Source organism: Netta rufina, assembly GCF_964035555.1.
Source record: "Netta rufina genome assembly, chromosome: 1".
NCBI classification, from domain to species: domain Eukaryota; kingdom Metazoa; phylum Chordata; class Aves; order Anseriformes; family Anatidae; genus Netta; species Netta rufina.
Genome location: NC_140123.1, coordinates 103,647,257 through 103,674,079, shown reverse-complemented (window position 1 = coordinate 103,674,079; position 26,823 = coordinate 103,647,257). Strand labels below are relative to the sequence as shown.

The window sequence follows — 26,823 nt, the reverse complement described above, 5'->3', positions numbered from 1 at the left end:
CCAACAAACCTCTGCCACCCTCTCACAGTCATTATAATGCTCTTATTCTTCCCATTCTGTTCAGTTTGTGCTCTTAGGTACTTCAACAGCAGTCTAAAACCAGTGTTATTTTCAAAACCATATGGTTCTGCTCAACTTGTCTCACCGCAATGAATGCTGAGTTGTCTTTGACTTTTTGCAGGAACCTATTTACATTGAGGACAAGTGATTTGGAAAGTATCACTAGGTAGATGTTCCTTACAAAATACTTTATTTATTTGTTTTCTTTCAGAAAAGTACCATATCTTAGTAAATTGGAATTAATATGATTTCCCTCTGGAACTGGCACTTGCTTTTACATCCCTGTTATTAGCCCTGCCATTGTGGCTGAAAATCGAACTTGCCAGTCCAGTCGGTGCTACCTCTGCTGTCTGGTTTTGTAATGGGTGGATGTGTACCTGATGTACAGCTGTTGTCAGCCACTTCTCAGCCACTGAGATTTTCCCAGATTAGGTGATGTGCTCTTTCTCTCCTGAATAGCAATTTGAGAGGGGATGACAGATTATAAAATAGTGCTAAGAAGATACAGAGCCATTCAGTACAGCCCAGAGTGGCCTGATGGGTTCCCTGTCTGCTGCTTACATGAGAGCCTATGCTATATTTATTAGCTACGTGAGTGATTTAATATAATTGTCACTTTTAGCTGGTGTGATGGGTGCTAGACAGGAAAGAGTGCAGGCTGAGCCCCTCATCCTACATTAAGGCACATCCTGCATCCTGGAGACGCATGTAAAAAGAAATGCAAAGTGGTGCACTAGCCAGTATCCTGGCTGGGCATCGGTGGTGAGAAGTTCTGAACAAGCACCGAGTTACTCTGCAAACGGTAGAGGTAGGCTTTTCAGGAAACCTTTGAGGCTGACGGGGAGGTGGAACGCAGACGCTTGTATTTCCCTTGCAGTTCAGCGTGTGCTGCGACTCCTCTGAGGAGTTAATTTCTGGAACAATTGTTAGACAGACTGGAGAGGAATACAAAATAAACAAATTTAAATCATTTCAATTTTGGATCTCAGCTACGCAGTTTTAGTTCTGTTGCTAGGTGGGAGTCATTTTCGTATTATGATTTTTTTTTCTGTTTTCAGATCAGCTCAGGATCCATATGTTTATTTCGCAGTGAAGCATTTTGCCTTTAAAGCAGATCTCAAAAACAACTTGAGAACGTCGAGTCGCGGCGGAGAAGTGATCTGCCGGCTAAGTCAGGCATGGGGAGCGTTATGAGCCCTGTGCCCAGATGTTCAAAACCGACCTTGTCTTCGCAGGTGGGACTTTGCCAAGTCCCGACCCCGGGTGCGCAGCCCCGCAGCCCCTTTGCTGAGGCTCCTGCCACACAGGGGGAGATGCGCTGCGAGGATGTGTCCCTCTAACGGTTTTGTAAGCGGCCCCAATACATTGCGCTCCATCCCCTTATCCCACACCCGGACCCCAAATGGGAGCAGCGCGCACACAGGGTGCCTCCATCCGTGTGTCCGTGCGTCCGTGTGTCCGCGTCCCCGCGTGTCCTCTCCGGAGCCGCCCCGCCCCGCGGGAGGAGCCTCCCCCTCCCTTCCCCTCCCTTCCCCGCCCTTCCCCTCCCCTCCCGGCGGCGGCGGGGGGCGAGGGCAGCGGCGGGAGCGCGGGCGCGGAGCCTCCGCACCATGGGCGGGCGGCGAGGAGCGGCGGCGGCGCGCAGCCGGCCCCGCAGGGGCTAACCGGGGACAACCGGGGGTGGCCGGGGGTGGCAGGGGGTGGCCGCCCTCGCCCCGCACCCGCGGAGCCCAGCATGAACTGAGGCGGGCGCGGAGGATGGCGAGCGCCCTCGGCCCGCGGTGGCCCCGGCGCCCGGCAGCGGGTGGCGGCGGTGGCGGTGGCGGCGGGGGGCTCCTCTTCGTGCTGCTGTGCGCCTCGGCGGGGCTGCCCCGGAGCGGCCAGCAAGTGCTGCGGATCGGTGAGTGCCACCCGGGGGCTGCCAGCCCTTTCCCCTGCGCGTCTCCCCCCTCCCCAGGCTCTGCGCGGTGCCTCCCTGCATCTCCCGCGGGGTGCCCCCTGTCCGGCCCCGGGGGTGCCCCCACGGACCTCCCGCATCGGGGCTCGGCCGCTTCGGAAAGTTTTGAGGTGCGGAGGGGAGCGGGGGGACGGCCGGGAACGGGGCTGGGGACGAGGCGGGGCCGCTGCCCACCCGCTCGGGACGGCGGGGAGAGAGCCGGCGGTGCGCTTCGGCGGCCCCAAAACGCGCCCCGAGAAGGGATCGTGGGATCCCCGGCTCGGGTCGGCAGCTGGGACAGGCGAATCGCGACCTGGCGGCGTTTTCCCCAGCCCCCGTCCCGCTTTGGGGATGTGGGTTTGCCCTGCTTTGGTCCCGGCCCCTAACCCTGGAGGGGGGGGGAGAGCTCCACAAGTGCTGTACATACGTGTGAGCCCCAGAAAACAGGGATTTATTTTTAAATTGAAAACCCCGCACCATGGAAACAAGGCTTGGTTCACAGGAAGCCTCTCTCCCGACAGTGGGTTTCTTGTGTCAGTCAAGTGAGACGGTGAATGCAAAGTATCGCCGGAGTTAGGGGTTAGGGAAAACTGCAGAAAAGCCGTGGGCAGAAGCTGTCGCGCTTCTGTTGCCCTGCCTGCCCCTCTCCGGCTTGGCGAGTACCGAGCACGGAGCTAGTAAAGAGAAGAGAAGCCACCCTGGAAGATGCACCGGTGAAGGCAGAGTCCTGCGTGAAGCAGGAGATGGATGCTTGTTAACCTGCAAGTGTTAATCCCGCTCGGCTTTTCTCACGAGTGCTCCTTTAGAAATCAAGTGGGAGACGACTCCTAGGCTTAGAGAGCAAGGGAGCTGATCACGGAAGCATTTAGAAAAATTAAGGGGCACAGTCCCTCAAAGTGCTGAGCAAAGGCAAGGGGAGAGGAAAAAAAAAAAATAAACCTAAAGGCACTCTGCAACTTGCAGCTGAAAAGCTGTGCATATTCAGCTGCTCACGTTCAGCGTGCTCTCGCTTCTTTTTTCTTTCTCATGGGGTGCAGCTGAAGTTTGCTGCAGTCTCCACTCACCACTGCCCGTGGAGCTGTGCCCCATTTAATGTTGAGGGGAATGGCTGTGTACATGCACACAGCACATGAAATGCTGAGCTTTGTGCTTTCACTGAGCAGGAGATTCAGGGCCAGTGAAACTTGTGGGAGAAAGTAAAACCTGCTCAGATAACTTGGATGCATGCTGTAGCAGGATGCCTTGGCAATACACTTGGCATGATTGCTGCTGCTAGACTGCCTTAACTCACTTGGCTTTACCAGGAGTAGCCTCTGAAGTAAGTGGAGCATTGTAGAGTTTAAAGGGAACCATGTTTGCCTGAATGTAGCCTAAATGCTTCACTCCATGCAGGGTGAAGCCTTGGCTTCTCAGCTGGCATTGGCATTGCACGGACCCAGGCAGACATTTAGGGTGTGCACACCTCCCTCTGTCAACCTCCCCACTGCATAACTTGCATTACCGATTATGTTCGGTCTAGCGAGGTGCCCAGCCAGTTGCCCACATTGCTTTTCCTGAAAATTGCTCTGCATGGTTTGCAGGCTGCGAGATGTGTGTGTCACTCCAGTGCAGATTCACTCCGACAGGGCGTGCAGCGGTGGTACCCTGATACTGATTATGGTCTGCTACTTCTGCTACACTATAAACAATAACAAGAGTGGCAAGCTGCTCAGCTTTCACTCACAGCAACAAATACACATCCAAAGAGATGCTGCTGGAGAATGAATCCTCCTTGTGTTACGTGGTTGTGAATGCATAAAATATGAAATGTACTCTTATTACTATAGTTACCCTGCCTATAAAGTAATGGTGTCATAAAATATTAATCCTTCACATCAGTTAACAGGGGCAAGTTTCTCCGTGGAGTGTGTCATTCTTTGAGGTGACAAACAGAAGTACTGGAAATAACTCCCTCAGCGCTCTTGGTGATAACATAATAAAATCATTCCAAAGCATTTCTGAGTGAACAAAATGCTATTAAGCCATCAGATTTTCTTCGTCGTGTTTTAGTTAATTAAGGAAAGGAAAGCACTGCTTTACAATGGTGCTGCAGTTTGCTGCCTGAATTAATACACTGGTAGTTTAATTGCATTTTCCACTGTTAGGGAGCTTTTGGATTTTTGTGATTTTGTTGGCTTATAATATAAATGAATGGATTCTTTTGCTGGTATTTAATTAGTTGAGAAGGGACATGCAAGTGATAGAAATTCTGTCTATTTCTCAGCATCTAGGTGATGATTACTTTTCTAGTCCTCTAAATAAGAAATGAGGGGTGGCAATATGAACAGTAAAACTGATTCACTAGGACAAAACAGAGGAATTTGAGATAAGATAGAGTTTTCAGTTTCTGGTAATACAGTACTTGAATTTTAGTGCCTTACTGAATATTTCTTTCACGTTTATGCTAAAAAGCTTTTTCCTTGATATATGAACTAATTGAGCTGTCCAAGGAAATACCATCTTTATCTACCCATAACCCACTAGACTACATTATATAAAGGTATATTTAAAGTTCATGACCCTAATATTTTTCATTTAATACCAAGGAATTTCTAGTTTTTACATTGAGTCAGCCTAACCTTCTGGCCTATCCTACTTGTACCACTTGCTTAAAATGAACGAACTCAAATAAAAGAAGGGAGAATACAAATTAAGACAAGCAGGCACCGAATTGCAGAAACAGCCTTAAAAGCACTGAAATCTCAACAGCAACAAAATCTGGTACTAATGCTGGATGCAGAACTGTCTTATTTCTTAGCGTATTATCCTTTGGGCCATTACAACTTAACCTTCTAACTAGGCTATAAGAATAAATTTCAGTGTTATCGCATGGTAATTTATAAATAGTAGTCGTTTAAGTTGTGCTCTGGATTAGACATCAAGAATAGTTGAGGAACTATACAAGTTATTAATATATCGCTGAAGTTAATTAAAAAGAGAATGTGCCACTTTTTAACAGATACATGTAGGAAGTTACACTTGGATAGATCTTAGAATTAATTTCTAAAACGAACAATTCCTGAAAATGAGCAAATGAGTAATTTTTAGGTTTCATAGAAACAGCATTAGCTGGTATTAACTGAAGAGTTTCTATTTCATCAGAAGTAATTTACCATAGTATTTTGTGTGTTTCTGTAGTTAAATGGAATATTTGAATACAGGTTCAAGATCTGCACTGATTTATTCCTTACTTCAGCAAAATTCCCAGTGGCTTAGCAAGTTGTGTTTTCAAAGATGCAAGTCTAGCCCCACAATATGATTTAAAACAGAAACAGAAATCAACCTAACCTGTGAAATAGAGTTTTTCTAATAAGTTGAAATTTTCAATATAGATTTGAAAATATCTGTTTATATTTCCCCAAGCAGGGCTAGAGCTGGGAGGTTTTTCCTGTGTGAGTTTAGCATTCCAACACTGTCAGAATGATAAAGACAAAAACCTAATTAATTTCACTGCAAATTTGCTACATTTTGTCAACCCTTTTCAAGATTTTATTTCTGCAGGGTTGTGAAGGGAATGATATTAATACATATTTGAGCTTCCTCAGTGTGACATGGCAAAAACTATATTTAGAAAGTTCTGTCATATTTTAACATCATTAAAAATGCTAATTAGAAAACAAAAACAACAACAAAAAACCTTACCAGGTGTGTAGAAGTTATTCTGTTCCATAAGGTTGTAGGAAGTGTGACTGCATTTTATATCATAAGATGGCATTAACCTCAGCTTGTGCACTAGATCCCAAATACTCAGAGGTTCATCATTTTACTACACTATAATTTGCTTGAATTTCCTCATTCTGCACTTAACAGAAGACTACCGTGCTACAAGTACTTCTAAAGGATTGCTACCAAAATGTCCAAACATCAGTCTCCCTTCTTGCTGGCTTTGATAGTACTCCATGAAGTGTGAGACAGTGCAACACCTTGCTCACGTGCTTTAAATGGTTAATCAAGTCAAAAATAGCCTAAAAGAGGTGGATGAAAAATGTATTGCCAGCACTCCAGTGGCACTCCAGTGAAGCTGTACTTGGACACAGAAAGGTCAATGGAGCTCAGTGGCCTTGATGCATACGGTGATCTCAGGGAAAACACTTGACTGCATTATGATTTGCATGGTTGCAACCTAAATTATTAAAATCAAAATCCCATTGGCAATTTCTTTGTCTTCTGCCATTTAGGCTTGATGATTCAGAGGGGTGAATTACTTTGGGTTCTGTACCATTGTATTTCCAGGCTTTTGTATCATGAAACATGTTGGCCATACTGGGTTGCTCCACTGGGGAATATTAAAAAGTCATGAAGCCAGTGTTCAGCTGATGTAAATTGGCATCTTTTTATTGAACTCAGGGGAGCTATGCTGGTTTAAATTGCCTGGAGAGCTGTTTAGACATACTTAGTATATTAGAGGGATGAAACTTTCATAATTCCCCAACTGCCCTGTCTACTTACCACCCTTCCTAATGATGGGTAGAATCAGACAAAATCAGGTCTACATGTCTTGTTGCCCTTGTTTTTTGACAATCCATTCTCCAGAGAATTATTGTATGGAGCTGGGCAATGATGATCACTGAGTGTGTGCAACTCACTGGTGTTCGAGTGAGAAATGTGGTTACATCACCAGCTCTTGGTACCTCAACAGCAGCACTTGCTGGATGCCCGTGGCACTGCTAGAAAATTGTTATTGCTGGGATGGTGTGAAGTGCTACTCAGTATGTGAAGAAGACTGTAGAAAAGAGGTTCATTTTCCAGAAAACTGGCAGTATGTGTCTCTGTTGTCAGAGTATACCTAAGTCCTAAATATCTGCTTTAGCGTGAAATAGATGAGCTGTAAAAGCATAAATTATAGTCTTCAAATAGCATAGAATACTGCGGCTTGATGATTATGCAGCAGGCAGCCAACCACTCACAGCTGTATTAACAAAAACTCCGAACATGAGTTGCTTCTGTCCTGGAACACTTGTCAGTAGATGAAGGAGAAAAGCAAACAAAAGGTCCTGAGACCAGAGCTCAGAGGCTTCAGATAGTACCAAGGGAGATGAAAAACAATAAAAAAAAATGCCACAAAGGTGTATTACTGCTGCATTTTACATCTCGGAAGATACGTGATTAGCTATGGCACATTTGATAGAGCTATCTTTGTCAAAAATCAAGTGGGTTACAGGAAAACGAAATGGAAAACAGCCAGGTCATTGATATCTGTGCTGTAATAATTTGTTATATTCTCTTAACTTATGCAAGGTGTATCCTAATGGACAAAGCATGTCTGTAGTGCTGCAGTGAGCTCCATGTGGGCGGATAAATAGGACATCCTGCTGTGGTTCACCAAGGCTTCAAATGCATTTATATAGCACATGTGCATCAGTTCAGACAGTTAGGACTTCAGTAAAATAAAGGATGAAATCTTCACAGCAATGAAATTGATGAAATTTTGCCAAAGGATAAGTATTTTTCATCAAATATTTTGTTTATGCAAAGAGATTGACACTTAGCCTAGTAATTCTTCACATTCATGCACAGTGCAGTGACCACTGGAGGAAGAACAATCCTTGTAAATAAAATAAATTTTCTTTGATTTTTCTTTCTTGCCTAAGAGCTTATTTTTCTTCAGGTGTAATCGATTTTTTGATTACACCTGCATCCTTCCCAAAACCTAATTTTACATATTCAGAGGACATTTGCCTTAGCATCAGTTCTTGCTGTAGCTATAAGCTCCTCCATATGGCCCTGTCTTCACTTAACATTTTCTAGTCAGACCACAAGTACAATCTCAATAATGTTTTTTTCATTATAGTCTGTTTTATATATCCTGGTCAGTAATAAAGCTTAAATCCTGTCTGTCCATCTTTTCCCCCCTCCTGACAATATTTTAAACAACTGCCTCTAATCTTCTTTTCTCAGAAAGGCTTGATTTGACCAACTAGACTATAGATTGTGCTGCAATAAAAAAAAAAAATAAAAAATAAATCCTGTCCAAGAACTGATTAGTTTTACTCTACAGCTTTGGATCTGTAACCTGCAAGCCCAGTTTGTCCTAGTTTTTGTTGACTTTAGGTTTTAGTTTGCAATAATGAGTTTATGATTTCAGGAAAGCTTTACAGTGGGAATGTTATTACCCTTACCTCTCTCTTTTTTTCTCTTTCTGCTGAAGGTGATTCAGTATTACCTAGAAAATAATTAGCTTTCAAGTGATATATTTGTTCTCACTGAGAAAAATCACAATTCAAAATTAAAACTGTTTCATTATTCCAAATAGGCGCCCTTTCATTTCAACCACAAGAGTAAGTATCTGATTGGGCTGGTAAAATATCTTCTTTTTGTTTTTCTCTGGTAGTGCAGAAGGTTCCCTGTATTATTTTTACAGCATCCCCTGTACCTGCACACTAAATTAGGGTGGCACAAAACTGGGAAACATGAATGAGTAATACAGCATGGCAGTATGGTCAAAGAACTAGAAATGGTCTAAAAGGCTCAGTTTTGAGCTTCTTTTTTTTGGTCCATCATCCTCTTTGCAATCACACCTTCTAGTTGTTTGTGTCTGAGCTTTCAGATTGTAACACCAAAAATTTAAAAGATGAGTGTTATAAATTCTGGTAGCACTGAAACTGCTCCCACATGCTGCCATTGGATCTGCCCATGCAAACTTTGTCTATTTCAAGGAAAATTATGTTTCCAACACATTGATTCTGGCTAGGGTTCAAGACCTGCTATCCTTCCATATTGCTAACTGGCATGGAGGCCCTGGTGAAATGCTGAGTAGGTGGAAGTGACAGTCAGAGCAGTATTTCAGGAAGTAAGGAGCAGAACTTGTTTAGAGTGAGCAAGTGTGAAAAACTCATTGTTCTACATAAATATGAAGGGGCAGCAAAACTTCCCCTATCCGTTACACCCAAGCAGTACTTTTGCTAGAAGTATGATCAGAGATGTGAGGATTTGCTTTTTCTGTCAGATGAAGAAGGGACAGAGCCCTCCCTGAATTCAGTGGTACACCACCAAGACCTTAAAATCACCGTGATTTTGCATCACAGTGATTTTAGCATACAGAGAATGTTTTTTAAAAGCACACTTTTTAAAAGATCAGACATGCTAAAATATAAAAACATTCACTGCCCTGTAAGTAATACAGTCTTTTCGGTTCTAAATGGTTTGGACAGAATAAGCAGGAGAGACACTAGTGTATGCTGTGGATCAAAGGATTTGGGAAAAAAAATAAAATTAATAGAACAACATTAGGTAGCTGTAAGAAAAGAAGAAACAATATTTGAAGATACAAGTTTATTTTCCACATCCCCTGGGATATGTGATGGAGCAAAGTCCTGCCGGAATGTTTATACTGCCCTTGCTGCCACTCATTTCTACTAAAGATCACCTCCCCTTCACCTCCCAGGGAGAGATGTGTCATTAATGTCCTCAGCATGCAGGCCAGATTCCCAGATGATTAATTAGGCTTGCCTAATCTGCCACTGCTGTTTCTGCAGTTAATGGCAGTCTGTATGTCAGCCTAACATATTGTAAGTATTACTTTAGCTGTGTATTTCTTTAATGTCCAGTATCTTCTCCTGTCTGAAAGCTTTGGCCTTCATGGTCCATGAAAGTACATGCGGAAGCCAGTAGGTTTCTAACTCTCTGCTCTCCAACAGTGAATAGCAAGAGCAACCCATGTATCTGGTCTCACAGCTATGCCTCTAAATAAAAAGGCTAAGAAAGGCTACTTCTCTTTACAGACTTTGCCATACTTATATCTTTAGACCATTATAGGTACAGGATACACTACTGCAGGATATTGTAGTGTAATAGAACAATTAAATGATGAACAACTTATATGAATTGTGCTATTCTTAGGGAAAGGGGGTTTATATAAATTGGGTTTAGCATGATTCTGCAAGACGGTACTGAGAAGAAAAGCTGCATGTACCTTATGTTTTGGGCTCATGTAATTTGGAGGCAAATCCCTGGAAATTGATGTTTATGGGGTCTACCATGCAATGAAAGGTGGAATTGAGCTCATTTTGTTACTGCCATAATTCATGTAGTATTAACTGTATTGTATTTCAACAAGTATTGTCATGAATAATAATAACCTTGCGATCTTCCAGGCAGTAGAGCTCAGAGTACCTCACAGAGCTTCTATAGGTAGTTTGATTTTATGGTTGGGGAAGCCAAGTCCAGACAACTGAAGTGTTTTGCTGGCAAACTTGTGGCAAAGCTGGGAGTGAATCGACGTCTCTTGAGTGCCACCACGTTAGACCTCTGTCCACTGCATTACAACTTTGACATTTTCTTAAAGTTTGTATATTAGGTGAATATACGCATAGATCCATGGAAATTAGTAGTACAAAGTGCTAAGAGTTGCTATGGAAGCCTAAGTGTATTTAACTAAAAAGATTATAGGTAGCAATGAGAAGTCGTGTCTGATGTCCTGTCCTGTTAGCATACACTTGGAGCTTAGCCATGGATATGAAGTATAAAGTAAACAGCACAGACCACCCTGACATTGGTGGATTCTCTGAAGAAGCAGAGCATGTGTTGACCTGTCCCAGTTTAGGTAGAGACTAAATATTAGGTGCTGTATTTGACCTTAGCCAGAAGCCCCTCAGAGGCCACCAGTGTCCATATCCCTTTTAAGTGCCTTTTCACTGGTTACATTTCTTAGCATCTTTTCAGCATGGTTTGTCATATCCTTGCCAGCCTCTGTCTTTGCATCTGCTCAGCAGAGTGGTGTTCTTCTGAAAATAAGGCATAAGTCTTAGCAAAGGATGGACACTTTTAGGATACAGTACAATTTCCATTTTTCACCCCTGTATATGACATTTGAGCTGTATACAGTGATATAGACCCAAACCTTTCTCAGTGCTTACAGTTTGCTTTTATTGTCTTGATCTCATCCCTGACAAGGATATGAAGAACTGAAAATTAGATGCATTAAGATGTTAACATTGGGAAGAAAAAAAAAAAAAGTGCAGCTTTCGCTTTCTCAAAAATAACCTTTTCTCTCCTTACCTTCAAGAAAAATACAAGAGAAGCCAAAGCCATTTTAATCCTCCTTCCTGCCACACAAACTGCTTTCTCCTAAATGTCTTGGGGGCGCTGTGCCAAACTAGTCATTTTTATAAAGGTTATGAATAGGAAGCTCAGACTTGATGGAATGTGAAAAGCAGTTTATGTGAAATAGTTACTTCATTTTTGAGGAACCGCAAATTAATCTGTATTTCTCTGGAATGGTCCCAAGAGATTAGTCTCAAGACATCTGAGGCCATATCAAGCTTAGAGACTCCTATCAGTAGTCAGAGGAGAGGAGGCCAGGTTGCTGCAGCAACAGCATGACATATGTAAAACTCTATTTGATTATGTTGGTATCACAGAGAAAGCTGTTTAAAAGTTAGGTCAGGTTTTTAGCTGTACTATACTTTTCCAAAGACTGTCAGTCACTGTCAGATTGGCCAATGAATCAAAATGCATGATGAATAACTTCAGCAATCTCATGTGTAAAGCACGTTTGCTGTCCACATAAAATAATTTAGTAATAAGATATTGGAGAGCTATTAAAGAAGCTAGTAAGAAGCCACATAAGAATTCTTCACTGCAATTTGGAGACAAATACAATTATAATTTCTGTTTAAAATATTCTCATGTTTTGTTTTTGAATGCTTTTATTCATCTTAGGCTTCAGAGAAAGCATAGGAAATTACTTAAATTGAACAGATGATCTTTGATAGTCTGTTAGAATGGGAGAAGAATGAGTAAATATACAAGCTTCAGGAAGGACATAGACTCACTGCCATTTCCTGATGATTGTTCAAAAGTATTTTGCATGATAAGCAGTGCTTTTGCTAAACAAAATTGTTTAGCTAATAGAATTTTATGCCCCCAATTCATTCATCCATGTTTAAAAATATTAAATGTAAAAGACTTTAGTAAAAGAATGTAGTAAATGAGGCAGAAATCCTGTAGAATAATGTATATAGTTAGGTAACAAAAGATGGTTTTTGAAGTTGTTTGACATTTCTCATCTTCTTGGTTTTCACCTTATACTTTAATATGTTTATATAAAAAAACCTTATGGTATCATTTTCTATGAGTGTAAAAAACAAGCAGAAAACCCAGAAACCTTCCCTTGATGCCCAGTGGGCACGGCAAATATGACTGGTGGTGCAGGAGCTCTGTGATGCCGTGTAGAGACACTTGCCACCCATTGCCAGTAGAGGTGGCTGTTCTACAGACCCAGCCCTAGAGAAAAACAAGTCAGGCTACTGCTTGTGTTTTTCCAAAGGTGTCTGGTGACGAGAAGCCCAGGGGCAGCACAGGCTTCTGGCTTATAGGTCTCCAGGCACCACAAGAGAAAAGGAACAGGTTAATTCCTGCAGATGCGGGCAAAACGTTCACAGTGCAGACAGGTAAGGTCTGTCCATTGGTAAAACACCATCACTGTGTCTGCATTCATAGCACTAGCCCATCAAATCTTAAGTCCCTGTATGAAGATATTCTCAGTAAAATGATTATCAGAATATTTGTAAATCATGAGAAAAATGAAAACAAAACAAAACAAAAAATTGGTACTCTCAAGAACAGCTAAAACCTCCTGTGTTCAGACTGATGCAGGATCGGGGAAATGTCACTTCAAATGGCTAATATTTGACAGTGTTATAAACAGCTAGAGACACAGTTGTATAGTGGACAATGTCAGGAGTCCTTTCTTGTTGACAAATGCTACAAGGTCTTATTGACAATGCTTACAAAAGGTGAGACAGAGCTCCCTTCTGGGAAAGCTCTTTTGCCTTTGCTGGATGAGAAGCACTTACAGTACCTAAATGATCAGCCAGCATTAGCCTGGCCAGCCATGTAGGTCTGGTCTAGATGATCAAAGCTTTGGGTCTGCTGTTTGGTTAAGGACCTTGGAAATTTGAGGTGTGGTGACAGGATGGTGGTAGCAGCAGCACTGACAGCTGTGGGAGTGCAGTCTGGTTTCTCTAAAACAGACCTGCTTGGACAAGTCAACATGGGCAATTCTTATCCTGACATTTTACACAGTGAAATACTGCGATTGTTACAGCAATATGCCTTTCCTTCATGAGAGCTTTGTGTTCTCAAGTAAGACCACTAAAGAGGGGCATATTTTTCTGCCTTGAACAATTTTCCAGTTGTTTGCCTGCTAATGGCCAAGTAGTGCAGAAAGGAGAACTACAAGGTTTCCTCCTTCTCCATTTGGAAACAGTTCAAGAGAAGTCCCTCTAAGGACACATAGGATCCTTGTCTATAACACATCCCTAAGCTCGGTGGCAGAGATCTGGGCAGAGAGGGAGCTAGCTGCAAAGAAAAGCTTAGTATTCAGGTATATGAGCCAGCATGTAGGGGGACTTTGAAGAGAAACCATTTGGTCTGGGCCTGCGCTGAACTTTACTTGGGATGATTTGCTCTTCTGTGATCTACGCTAAGCTGTTGCAGTGGTGGTGTAAAGATGACTTCGGCACTCAATTAGAGCTTGCTGCCATGCACAAAGCCCCACAGAGCAGAACAGAAACAAACGCAAAGTTCACCATGCACATGACTAAAGGAAGCCTGTGGTTGTAAGGAAGCCAAATGTCAATGCAGTTCAGTGCAAGTGGATCGCTTGTCTGTGCAGGAGCCTTTAAACTTCCAAGCCTTGATCCTTTTGTTTCTGTTTCCCCTGTCTGACAACTTTACCCTGGCCACATGCTCCAGGTTATGGTTCAATCCAGCCACCAAGGCCACTTTCAGAATTTTGATGTAAAATGATGTCTTTTTTTTCTCTCTATCTCTGATCCAACAACTTGTACACAAAAAGCTTTTTATTCTTCCAAAGCTGCTTGCTTTTAACTATGCCAAACCACCCCAAAAACTTATCAGTGGGCAGTGGGACACTGTAGCTGAAGTCTAATATGAGTTGATGCTTTTTTGACTGTAACTATCTTGACAATTTTCATTTCACGTCCAAATTGTTTACTTATCTGCTAGAAACATATGTTAAGAGAAGTTAAAGCTCTGTTGCCCAAGGTGCATTTTAATACAGGAGAAGAACTGCTTCAGATATTTCACATTACATCTTCTAGCTTTATCTGCTGCTGTAAATTATAAAGCTGCTCCATTGAACTGAATGAAGATTAAATTTTTGAACACTGTTTTCTGAAGAATGCAGATTTTTCTTTTTGAAATGAAGAATCTGTCTTGCATCAGTGTGGCTCACTGCACACTTTACTGCCCAAGCCTTTCTATTTTTCTGCTAGGGTGCCAGGCTGTTCCCTGGGGACCAAGTCCTGTTGGTGATCTGTGTACTGACATTAGAAAGCATCTGCAGATGGAGTGAGTGTGGGATGTGCCCTGAACAGCAATTGGTCTGGGAAACTGTAATCCTTATGCTGTCATCTTGACACCAGATCGGTCATGAAGGAAAATCAGCTAGAGATATTTATCCTCTCATCTAGACCTTCTGTAGTTGTACAATGTAGGTATGATATACAGATGTGTTTTTTTTCTTTTTTAAACAGTTGCCTGCAGCTTCCAAGTGAAATACTTTTGCACTGCCATTTTACTTAGACACATGCCTCTATCAGGCTGAATTCCTGGCTTCAATCCCTCTTCTTTCTCTTAGCTCTTCCGATGTGGGGAGTTCTCATGTGTTTCCTTCCTTCTGTGCCTAATACAGGCCCCTGGGAGGAAGGTGAGTGGGTGCCTTCTTTAAAGCAACATGAAACACAAAACAACTCAATCCAACAGGATCAAGTGTTGAAAACAGTTCTGTTGCCTCTGTGTACAAGGGTGAATTTAGTTTCTTCCTATGAACTGTGTTGCATACATGCACATATGCACACAAAAGCCAGACATTGCAGCTTCCCCAAATGCTGTTTGCTCAAAATTGCTACATGATTATTAGACACTACATGGGGCCAGAGGACATTAACCAATGTGGGAAGAGTGCCAGCATCGTGGTTCCCCATGGCCTCTCTTGTATGTTGCCCTTGTCACCTTCATGGAGGGGAGACACGTTAGTTTGGTACCTCTCTTCTTCCCCCTGTGGCAGCTGCACTCCCCTTTTTTCAGGAGCAGCACATCAATGTCTTCCTTAGGCTGAAAAGAAAAGAGTGGTCACAAGCACGCCTGGGACTACTGCAGGCAGAGTCATCCAAGTGAGTGTGTGGAGGCCCCATCCACCATGTCATACCCTTCACCAACACAGACAGCCGGGGTGGCAGTATAGGTCTCACTTAGCCTTTCTATGAGAGCTGCAATTTAGCACAGAGTCAGAGGAAATAAAGGAAAGTGTTTTCTACTAATTAGATGTCTAGAAGCTTTATGCCCTCTGGTTCTTTGCGTTAGATGGGGGTGTTTCTCTGTGCAGATTACTTCTGTGTTAATCAGGGTGTTTCACAGACTACTTTATGTAAGCAAAAGTCAGCCCAGGTTTCCATAGCGTATTGAAATACTTCGCACAGCAAGGTAATGAGAAAGGGTGATGAGGGAAAAGATAATTCTTCTTTATAAATCCGGAATAATTAATATGACAACTACTGTCTTATGGTCACTTATGTACTAATTTCTTTCTACAAGTCCATAAGCACCCATAAGGGTGGTGAGATCGTACCTTTTCTTCCTTTTCACAAAGTTAATTCCAGGAAGCCATTATATGAATCTTCATCCTGAGTATTTCTGTGAGTGTTAAATTGTTATTATGCGCGGTCAGTACAGCAGCCAAGATGGCAGTGCCTCAGGGCCAGCCTGGGGAAGGGAGGGCAAACACTGCATGGTAGGGGGTGGTGAGGGGAACATTTGTGAGGAATGGCCCTGTGGACATCCAGGGGAGAGGAGGAGGAGGAAGAGGGCATGAAGTACCGAAGGTATCCACACAGAGGTTCCCCTGCAGCCTGTGGAGAGACCACGCTGAAGAAAGGAGAAGTTAGGGGAAAGGTGTTGTTTTAACTTGTGTTTCTCACTGTCCAAATACATCAAATATATCAATAAATTAAATTAATCTTCCCTAAGTCAAGTCTGTTTTGCCTGTGATAGTAACTGGTAAGTGACGTCCCTGTCTTTATCTCAACCCATGAGCTTTTTTGTCTTATTTTGTCCCCCTGTCCTGTTGAGGAGGGGGAGTGAGAGAGCAGCTGGGTGGGCCACTTGCAGCTGGCCAAGGTCAACCCTCCACAACTAGTATGGAGAAAAACTGATAAGTATTATTTCCAAGACATATATTGGAATTGCTCATTTTTAGCAACGTCTAAAATGAGTGTTGTGAAGCTATTTCTCTCCAGTGGTTTTTAACTGCTGTTGTAAGGCCTGGAGTTTCTTAGGTGGGAGACTGAGCTGCTCATTGATACCAGCTGACTGTGTGTTTGCACAGCAAGAAATAGGATTTTTAAATAATTTAAATAACTAAGTTTAAAAGATGCAGAACTCTCTTTCCTAGGAAGCTGTAATCAATGCTGGAATTCCTGGCTTTTGTACTTGTAGCTCAGCTATTTGCAATATCAAGAGCATATTTTATTAAAATTCTTAGAATGATGCAGTGATTTATGTTATTTTATAATTAACATGAATATACATTTTTATTGATACAGTCTCTTCGCTGATTGTTGACCCATAATTCCAAATACACAGGAAAAATCTGAATGTAATAACAGTTACTGCTCATGTCAAATTGTCACTTTTTTACATCTTCTTATCACTGCTGAATTAATTCATATTGCAGAATTAACAAAAATCAAAGAAACATTTTAGAGGAAATATTTAACATATTCAGTTTCACATTTTAGAATATTAATGTGTGCAAGTCTGCTCCTTCATTATTTCTGTAAGTTAAAACAGGCAGGATACAAAAAGATGATGGTAAGCCATACTCCGAATTTAACCCATTGGAAACAAAGCTTATAATTAAAATATTGATTCCTAGTAAGTAAAGTAGTGCTATTATAAACATCATGGGCAACAGGTAAAAGCCCAGTGAGTGCACAGACAGCTTCTCCAGGAGGTTTGATTTGACATGAGCTTTAAGCTGCCTATCTTCAGCAGATAAAACTGTGAAACTTCTTTGAAAACCAAGCTCTTATCTATGAGTTCTTATGAAAAATCTATGAGAAAACAGGGTACAAAATTATCTCTTCTGATTCTCAGTTCTTTAAGTGAGAGACCAATTGGTCTCAGAAAAAATATGACCCAGAAGCTATTTTAGCTCTGTTTCTCCTAAAGTCAATGAAACTGTTCCAGTTTATACTGATGGGATTCTGGCAAGTGTATGATTCTGACAGAAGAGAACAGTTGGACAATTTACAATGGTTCATCCAAATTGCAAATGAAGTTCTGGATTTCATTAGTTTGAGGAAATCAATGGATAAAGTCCTCCTCCTATTTTCTTTTCCTCCAGCTACTGGTTTTGTTGAGATCTCCAACTTTTGCAAAGGTTTTCTTCTTTGCCCGGCTTGTTCTCATCAAAGCAGAGGCATAGAAAGAATGTCAAAAATCACTGGTTTATAGTAAGAATAGATGTAGTCAGGTGTAAATTATTCCAGCTACTGGTGGTGCTATGAACAGGATTGAATAAGAAGAGAGCTGGAATGTCTTCTAGCCACCATTTCTAGAAATAGCGTAATTATTTACATACAATTCTGTGACTGGAGCTAGCACAGCAAACACTAAAAGCACAAACCTCAATTTATATAGAAGAATGTCTTAGAAAGAACCTTCCCTTCTTCGTACAGCTTAGCTTCTGAATCAGTACATGAATATATCAAATAAGGTCAAGTATGATACAATTCTGGTGTCACGCTGAATTCATGGTAGAGCTAATATTGTTATAGTCCTGTCGTGACTGACATAAACCTGTCACATTTTCAGTAGGGTGATTCATGAAAGATACAGAAGAATCGATGGAGATAAAAATCAGTAATGCAATAACAGCACCCATTTTATAATCTTGCTTGTAGTGTACCGAGTAACCTGATTAAAAGAGTTGCATTTAAACGTAATCTGGCAAAACTGTTTATAAGTGATTTAGGGAGAAGGAACCCAAACTGATCAGCTTCGCAGGTAAGCCGTGGTGTAATATATCTGTCTCCACAGGACACATGGTCCCTCATGCTGTCACTGAGCTCTCTGCGAATGGGGGGCAACAGGCAATCCCCATGTCTGTGAAACCTGTTCTTGACTGAAGAACTGCAGGCAGCCTGGTAGGTTTCTGTTTGATGACTTCCAAAGTGAAATAGAAAGACCCTGTATAGTGTGCTGCAATGTTAAAATTCTGGTCCGTATTCACACATAGGATCTTAAGAAGGTATCTGTCTCCTCCTTGGACTGTGATTCTGCCTGAGTATTTTAAGGTGAAAAGAGGTCATCCTGTTCCTACAGCTACTAGGAGTTGTGTGTTCTGTATTTTTGGATGAATTAGCTCCTGCCAGTCTCCATGATGTACTCGATGGACTCTGGAGTGTGTTGCTGAAAGAAAGGAGAGATAACTGTGAACATATAAAATACGAGATTGCAACATAGTCATCATGTATGGATTTTATTTTTTTTCCCCACACATTCATCTCAAAATACACAGAAGTACTTTGGGTGCAGTCTGATAAAAATCGGAAGAGTTCCCTGACCTCCAAAAAGCCACATAGACTTACATCATTCAAGGATCCGTGTCTGTTCAGTTTGTTTGTATCGCATACTAAAGAATGAAATGTAACTGCTAGATCCCTTTTGCTAGATAATGATGCTGCAATTATTCTGAGACACACTAATGCGTATATTGCAAGTAAAGGAAGGCAGGAAGAAGAGAAAAAGGGAAATAAAAGAAGAAAGAAATAAGAGAAAAAGAAAGAAAGAGAAAAGAGAGAGATAGAGAAAGAGAAAGCGAAGGAAAAGAGAAAAAGAAAGAAAAAGAAAAGAGAAAAAAAAAAAAAGAGAGAAAGAAAAGAAAGAAAAGTACTTAGAAGGATCCAGGAAACAAAGCGTTTGATGACCTAATGAAGCCTAGAATTGTCTTCTGCTTCTCCCCATCCTGCAGTCACTGTAACCTCAGTTGCCTTTCTTGTTCCTTCTTGAGGTCCTCTCTGCAGCAGCACTAGTAGTTCTTTTTCTTCTCCATTTCCAGACACCTGTCCCCCAAACTACTAGCTGCCAAGAGGCAGCAGAGCTGTCTCCAAGAGACACACAGTCATCAGACCAAACCTGCAGGTAATTGTTGAGCTCTTCCAGCAGTCCTCAAACTGTTACAAAATTTGTAGGAACTGCAAAACTTTGAGACCTCTCTCAACTGTCAAAGTTGGCTAGAGTTGGCCAGTGGTTTAGTTATTAGTGTTAGCAAGACTGAGACAGAAGAGCAGAGAGCATCATTTTGCAAACCTCATTTTCTTAGAAAATCTGGCTGAAGAGGGGACTTAATTTTTTTGTCTTAAATCAGAAATTAAATCAGATGTATCTGATTTCTGAACCCACAAGTTAGATTATAGCTGAGATAGCAAAAATACAGATTTCCCCATTCTGCACCCTGTGAAACTGTGTAATCAAAACCAAATTGACGCTGCTATTGCAGCAAAGCCTGTGCTTTTGTGAAAGGCTAGATCTGGGGAGATTTGTTTTCCTTGTGGGGCAAAAGTGGATTAAGATGCTATGCTAGTTCCATTCAAGCCATGCAGCATTATGCCAACAATATCTTTCCTTCCTCTCTAGCCTGGGAGACAGTGCAATCAGGATGCAGACAGACATCAAAGGGAAAAGCTTTGATAGCAATTTTTGGAATATCAGGCCCATCAGTATTGCTCAGCTTTCTCTTCATTACAGGGAAACATGTTTCAAGAAATCAAGCAGCACAGGAAGTTCAGAAGTATACTGATGTTTATTATTCAAAACGTGTGATCTACATCCTTCACACATCTCAAAATTTACCCCGTTCTGTTATGTTATGGGTGATGAATAAAGCACAAAATCAAAGAGAATTTTTCGTCTTACTGTAAAAGCCCTTTACAATGCAGAATATTCACAGGTATCTTCATAAACGTTCCTTTAAACATTCATATGTTTGAATCAGAAGGAAGAAAAGAAGCCTTTGCAAAGACAGCAGAGAGCCACTGAAGGAGATAATGTCCTTTAAGGTGGTGGTGGAAGAGGAGCTGGGGCTTATGTGGTGTTTTCTCAGTGACTCAGACTGCTGCAATATGCAAGAAGGACACAGAAATGTTAGGAAAGCAGGCAATAATTTGTATGGTGATTCCTGCATATGGTGATACAGTTTGTACTTATGGGCCATATACAATAACAGGGATGGCAGACCTTCTGAAGCAGTACTATACGGTTTCACTGTAGGCTTTTGCTGACATAGTAAGGTAGCTTATAGCCCTCCAAATTCCTATCCGTCACCATTATTCAGTGTGTGCTCTTTTCCTCTGCCCTCACAGCCCTCAAAATTGAAGCTGGAGGCTGCTTCAGAAGCTAACAGACTTGCCTTATAAAGGTGATCGCTTTTATGAGATTCAGTGATTGGAGTTCTGCTACAATAGCTCTTTACTGTAGTCCTACTATCTCCTGTCATCACGAGCTCAAGCACCGAAGACACAAGGAGGATAAAGAAAAGGAAATGGAATGAAAAAATCTTAGATAAGAGTGAATTGGCAGGTTGATGATAATCTTAAGTATGTGGAACTGCATTTAGGCATGTTTTCTAGTTAAACTGTAGTACTTTACAGCATGCAAAATTCTTAAGAGATTATAGAATGCAGGGTTTATTGCAAAAACTGTCATGAAATTCCCAAATACACATCTCTTATCCTGGTATATTGTGATGTGCCCCAAACTGGAAGGAGCACTGCAGTATGAACTAAGAAATACAGAAATGTGGATGTGCTTATAAAGCTACCAAGACGGTATAAAAATGTATTTGCAGCTAATGGGCAATAAGGATTTATTCATTTTTCTTTCATTAGGGATGCCTTTGTATTAAGTTAAGACTCAAAATGTTCAGTATTTCTGGCAGGAAAAGAAAAATCGAGCAAGTTGGGAGAAAGGCAGAAAGTTTCCTGGCTGTGTAAGTCTTAAAAATTCAAATAACTGGCAGTGACAAAACAATGACAACTCTGACTGCTGCTGACAGTCTGCTACTTTTACAGTCACCTTCCAGAGCTTTATTGCTTATCGTCAGACAGCACAGTTGGCCCCAATGGAAAAGACAGGTTGCTGCAGATGACAGGATTTTTACAACGGGCAATCATGATGGCATTAGTGTTTATCCACTGCAGTAAGTATATAAATCACAGCAAATGGGCTTCCCCTCGGAGTCAGAATCTGTTGTTTTATTTTTGCCCAGGCACAAGTATTTATCCACCAAATTGTGAAATTGCCAGACATAGTTTATGCCTGGTCCAGTGAGCAGTTGGAGTTTACTTTCCACAGATCACAAAACCGATATTAGAATGCCACTTGGAGACCCAGATGTTAAATTAAAGGAGGTTTGTGGATTTATTAGCGAGCTCTCCCTACTCTGTGCGAGCTAGAGGTGTTTTGTAATTTATCTGTGTACATGAAGAGAAGGTTTAAGCAGGTGCTGTTCCTCTTAGGGGGTCTTTGGTGGGAAAGTGAGGTAACGTGGTATGTATTCAGGGCAGCACACTGTCCTCGAGTCCTGTGAAACTCATGGATGTAAGCAGCTTGGAAACAGAAGGTTAATTTTACCCAGGTAAACACAGATATACAGTTTTAGCTCAACAGTCAGACTGTTTACTGCTGTAGAATAGGCACTTCCCAGAAATTGTTACATAAATGAGAAGAATTACAACATAAGCATGTTTGGAGCTTTTCATTCTGGTTTTCAATGTCAGGCAATATCTACTTTTACAGGTTTGAAAGGAAGAAATCAGAAACCCTTTAAAGGAGAATTATGGAATGTTATCCCTCAAGAAAACTCTTTCCCAGCTTCTTATCCTCTACTACTACCATGCATGAATTCTGCATTTAATCTTATTTGATGTAATCACAGCTGTTCTCATTCTCCATGTGTTTCATCTTTTCTTGAATCCCACTGACCTCTCTGTTCTCGGTATCACCTTGTAGCAACACATTCTGCAAGTTAATTGTTCTTTGTATCAAGCAGCATTTTCTTTTCTCCATTTCAGATTTCACTGAGTACTTTCTTTTATCCATAAGTATGAAAAGGATAAACTGGAGAGGATAATCATCTGCCTGTACCACTCTTGCTGTTTGCTGTATCTGCATCCCATTTGCTCTGTGCAGTTCTGTCTGTTAGCAGTCCCATCCACAAAGGTAGAACCAGAGTGGTGAGACAGTGTTTATTCCCCTTAGTATTAGCAGTCAAATCCAAATTTTAGTTGCAGTTAAACAAGGTGCTGTTTGTTGAGGGAAGAGGAAAGAAACAGCTAAGAGAAGGGAGAGTGATTGCTTTTCCCCCTGGAGGCATCCTGCTGGGAAATTTTGGTCCTGAGAGGAAAGTTGTGAAGGTTAAGCAACAGTAGCAGGAATTTCACAGCTTGGAGCTTGCATCTGTGCTTTTGCTTCTGCCCTCTCCCTTTTGTCAGAAAAGGATGCCCTGAGAGGATCAGCATCTTCTGATCTCCCAAAAAAGACATCCTATTTCCCAAACTGCCCTGCAGAGGTGAGCTCTCTCCTGTAAAACCCTGCTGTGGCATTGTTTTTTTTTTTTTTTTTTTTTTGACATGGCACTCTGAGGTCACCCAAACATGATTTTTATAGCACTCTGCCCTCTGCCTCTGGAGGGCATTTTCTTGTACAGATCAAAGCTTAACTTTTCTCATATAGAAAGCCTATGATGTTAGCCTCCAGGTGTACAGCTATAGATGGGTACTGACTTGTGTGTAGGCACTGGTGTAAAGGAAATGGTAATTTCCCGTATGTAGATTATAACATCAAGTATAACATCAAGCCTTCCATCCTACATAAAGTTAACTTTTCTGAAAGTAGGCTATACCCCCTGCTAAACAAGAGTTTCTTTGAAAATAACCTCCCACCTTTTATTCAGCACCTTATTGTCTGGAGTTATCTCAATTGTCTCATGCTGTAGAATGGTTTTGGTCACACTGTGAGACAGAAAAGATAGACCCTTGCTAGCTATATTTGTCCACAGGTAATGCTATGTATTTTATGCAACAGCAAAATAAGCACCCGTATAAATATACACAGGGACATGCTCTCTGATCTTGTCTGGAAAGGCTAGGATGTTTCCCTGGGGCTGTGTTCAGATCTGGAAGTAAAACACACACTGATCTAAATGATCCTGTGGGCTTTTAAACAGAGACATGGCTTACCGCACCAAGGCAAATGCCATTTTTCTTTAAGTTCAGAAAATGTATATATGTGTACAAGTCAGAGATGTGCATGAGCAACCGCAGAGAGCAGGGTCCACTGTCTTATTTGAAATAGGAAAGCTATCTGTGAAACAAAGAAAGCAAAAGGTGTACCCTTGATGTCTTACATGTCATCTAATTTTTGTGCTACAAAAAACAGGAGTCTAGTTATTTGTGCCCACATTGCTGTCACCCTTGTCTGTTCCCATTTGTATAATATATCTCATGCCCATTGAAATGGGTTTTCTGCTTGCAAGCAGCAACTGCTTTCAGCATTTTCTTTAAAACAGGTGTTGTGCTTCATTACAAACCAGGGAGCTGCTATGCTGGGCACAGTATAACCAAGTGCTTGTATCTTCCGTGTGGGATTTACAGAAGTGCTGTAATTTGGCTTGATTGCACCAAATGTTCTTGATGGTAAAGCCTCAGACTTCACTGGAGTAGTGTTAGGCTCATGTCAAGCACTTCTAAATATTTCTCTCTACTGGTTCTCTGTCCTCAGCACATCAGCAGATGCAAAGCAAGACTCTTTACTGGAAAAGTGAGTTTTTTCCAGGTATGTGTTACTGCAAATGACAAAAGATAAGTTCCATGTCTGACCAGGTTCTTGGAAATGTGCCAGAGGTCTTTCCTGGTTGTCCAGCCCTATTAGTGCATACAGCAACATTTATATTTACTAGTCCCATTGTTTTTCCTTCCAGTTCAGGAATTCTAGCAACTACAGCTCTGCTGAGAATCCATTTTTGATTAAAAAAAAAAAAAAAAAAAAAAAGCAATCCTAGCAATCCTATAAATATATAAATTTACCTAAAGCTGTGTCAAGAAGAGCTAATTGGATTTATTTATTTATTTACTGGGGGGGAGGGTTAATAGCAGGACAGAAAGAGGTACATTCTAGGACCCCTGAGATCATGACAATAGATGTTCCCAAGAGAGAGACACCTCTGAAGAGACGAAGAGTCTTTAAAATGTTCTTTACAGCCATATTGCACCTGCCAATACTCCTTTCTTTTCTCAAAGAGAAAAGGAAAAATACTAGTCATACATGTAGGTGGGCACCAGTAGTTGAGTAGGAGGATTTTTTTCTTATTTTTTCCCAGACTGAAAGTTACACTTTTCACCAAGAAGCAACCCTGAGGAATATGAACAAACTGGAGAAATTCACTGTTGTATGCCAAATTCAAATAACCCAGGATTACTTGAATGAAAATTACCTTCGCTATTCCTGCTTTTCATTTTCCTGGAAATCTAGTTTTTCAGAACTCTGAGAAATATGCAGCATGCGACATTTACCCATGGGAGTCCCCAGAGGCTTGTAAGGACATATGTACTTGGATGTCTACAGGCAAGCGGAGCCAGCTCAGTCCAAAGAAGGCTTAAATGAATTGGAGAACACAGCCCAGGGTAACGTGCTGTGTTAAGGGAGTGCTATAGCATGGCTCCACAGGTTTGAGTCCAGTCCTTGCTTTCATTCAGCTGTCTTGGAAAGCCAATAGAGATGCTTAATATCTGTGTAGACGTGCCCTGACAGGATGTCTATAGTGCAAGGTGCTATACAAGTACACTTTTACCAAAGAAGCAAATGTGAAATGTGATTTGAAATAGGAGTGAAATTCTAAAGCATCAAGTTTATATGCACTTGGTAGTATAAAAATTACAAATCAATTCAACTTGAGAGGGTCACTTATCACTAAGTGGTCTTGACCCATGATATCATGGAATAATCTGTTATAGGGAAGAACATTGTGAAGTTGCTTAGTTTATAACTACAGTAAATAGAAATAACCTTTTACTACCTAGGTCAAGCAGTTCATTTTGCAAGTAAAAAACAAAAATGCATCATCTTGTTTCAGCGATAAGCATCTTGTCCTCATAATCAGGTAAAAATAATACAGGCCTGAGGACACAGACTTTTAGCACTGAGAGGTTATTCTGTCTTTCAGTATGGTATCTTTAGATGTGTCTGGGTATGAGGCTCTCCCAACATTAGCAGAAGGTGCTGTAAATCCGTTGAACAAAACAGCTGACGGCCCCACTCGTGTGGCTGCAGGCATCTATGGTGGCTGAGCTCCAGTGCTCTCACAAGATGCCTACCAGTGGTAGGCTTGCATTAGGCTTCACTTCTGGACCATATATTCTGTTTTGTCTTTGTCCAGATGTGATGCATCTGGCTTATGTAGTCCAGAACTGCTCAGGGATGCAAGCAAAAACCTGGTGACTGAGGACAATCAGAATATTAACTCCAAAAACGTTTTGAACTGTAGCATACCTGCTCCCTACAAAGCTTTTGACTCACCACCTAACAGCAGCAGCAGAACCATCACTATTGAACAAAATATGTATACATTTTGTGTGCCCTCTATTGTAAATAGAATATATTATAGGCTTGTGTACTCCAAATTTTCATTTCATAGTGGATCTGTCATTCACAGGCTCTGTGTCGAACATTTTATTTGGCAACTATCCTTCCTTGGTAATCCAACAAACCCCAGTTGTGCTAATAACAGAACAAAAACAAGGCAAGTTGTGACATTTCAAAACACAACTTTTAATGGAAGCTTGGGAAAAAAATGCTGGAGTGCAAACATCATCAGCATCATCCTAACAGCTGGTCCTGAAGAGGAAGCTGCATGACTGTATGTTATGGATGAGGGCAAAAGTGACAGTAAAAGTCAAAGGAAATGTGAAAAGTCGCACTGTGGTTGTGATAAAGTCAGGTGCAGAAAGAAAATACATTGTTGGGGAGTCATGTTGTACACAGTGCCGTAAAACAGGGAAGGACTGGAGCCCCAGGATGGGCTCCAATCCCCAGGGGACTGGAGGCTAGTTCAGCAGGTAGGATTTAGATTTAGTTCAGCCTTGTCTGTTATAATGGGAATCAGTAACAATAACCTGTAATCTCTTAGGTGTTTCTGTCCAGTTTGGTAGGAGGTAAATGAAGGCCAAAATAGAAATAAGACATTTTTATTTTCATTTTAGATTAGTTGAGTTGATTATAATGCTACATAGTGGAAGAACAGTGAGCCAGAGACCAGACTGAATCCAATATAGCCCTCCTTTCTGTAAAATAAATAAAAGAGATTTGTCATAAATGAGTCAAAAGGGACAGAAATGTGTAACTTAGCATCACAACCAATTGGTTCTTAAAATGGTTACTTAATCATCAGGCTCTAAATAAAAGCCCTGTCAGTGACAATTATATTTTTGGATATGAACAGGAAGCAGAAAGAAAAAAAAAATCCTGGACAGAGTACGCATCCTTAAAAGTGGTACTGAAAGCAACAAATTCTCCCCGCACTTTCTTGTTAAAGCAAGTACAAAATTGGACTGCCCCAGGGTGGTGCAGAGTCATCACACTCAGCCCCTCTGAAATAGGAAATTTCTTGGGAATGTGCAGCTGAGTGGGATGCATCCGGGAGCCCAGTGTGCCCTGTAGTGCAGCCGCTGCTGGGCAGCTAGCCAGATGTCAGGACCGCTGCAGCA

General features: G+C 41.5%; 1 protein-coding gene across 2 annotated transcripts in view; it reads left to right on the top strand.

Annotated features, from left to right (window-relative positions):
• Positions 1-1,818: 1,818 nt before the first annotated feature.
• GRIK1 (glutamate ionotropic receptor kainate type subunit 1) overlaps positions 1,819-26,823 on the top strand; it is a gene marked incomplete at both ends in the record, with an annotated part of 166,806 nt that continues 141,801 nt past the window's right edge. For both annotated transcript variants that reach the window (XM_084284305.1, XM_084284304.1), the window contains one exon: positions 1,819-1,960. In XM_084284305.1, coding sequence (XP_084140431.1) covers positions 1,819-1,960 — 142 coding nt within the window. The remainder of the gene's footprint in view (positions 1,961-26,823) is intronic.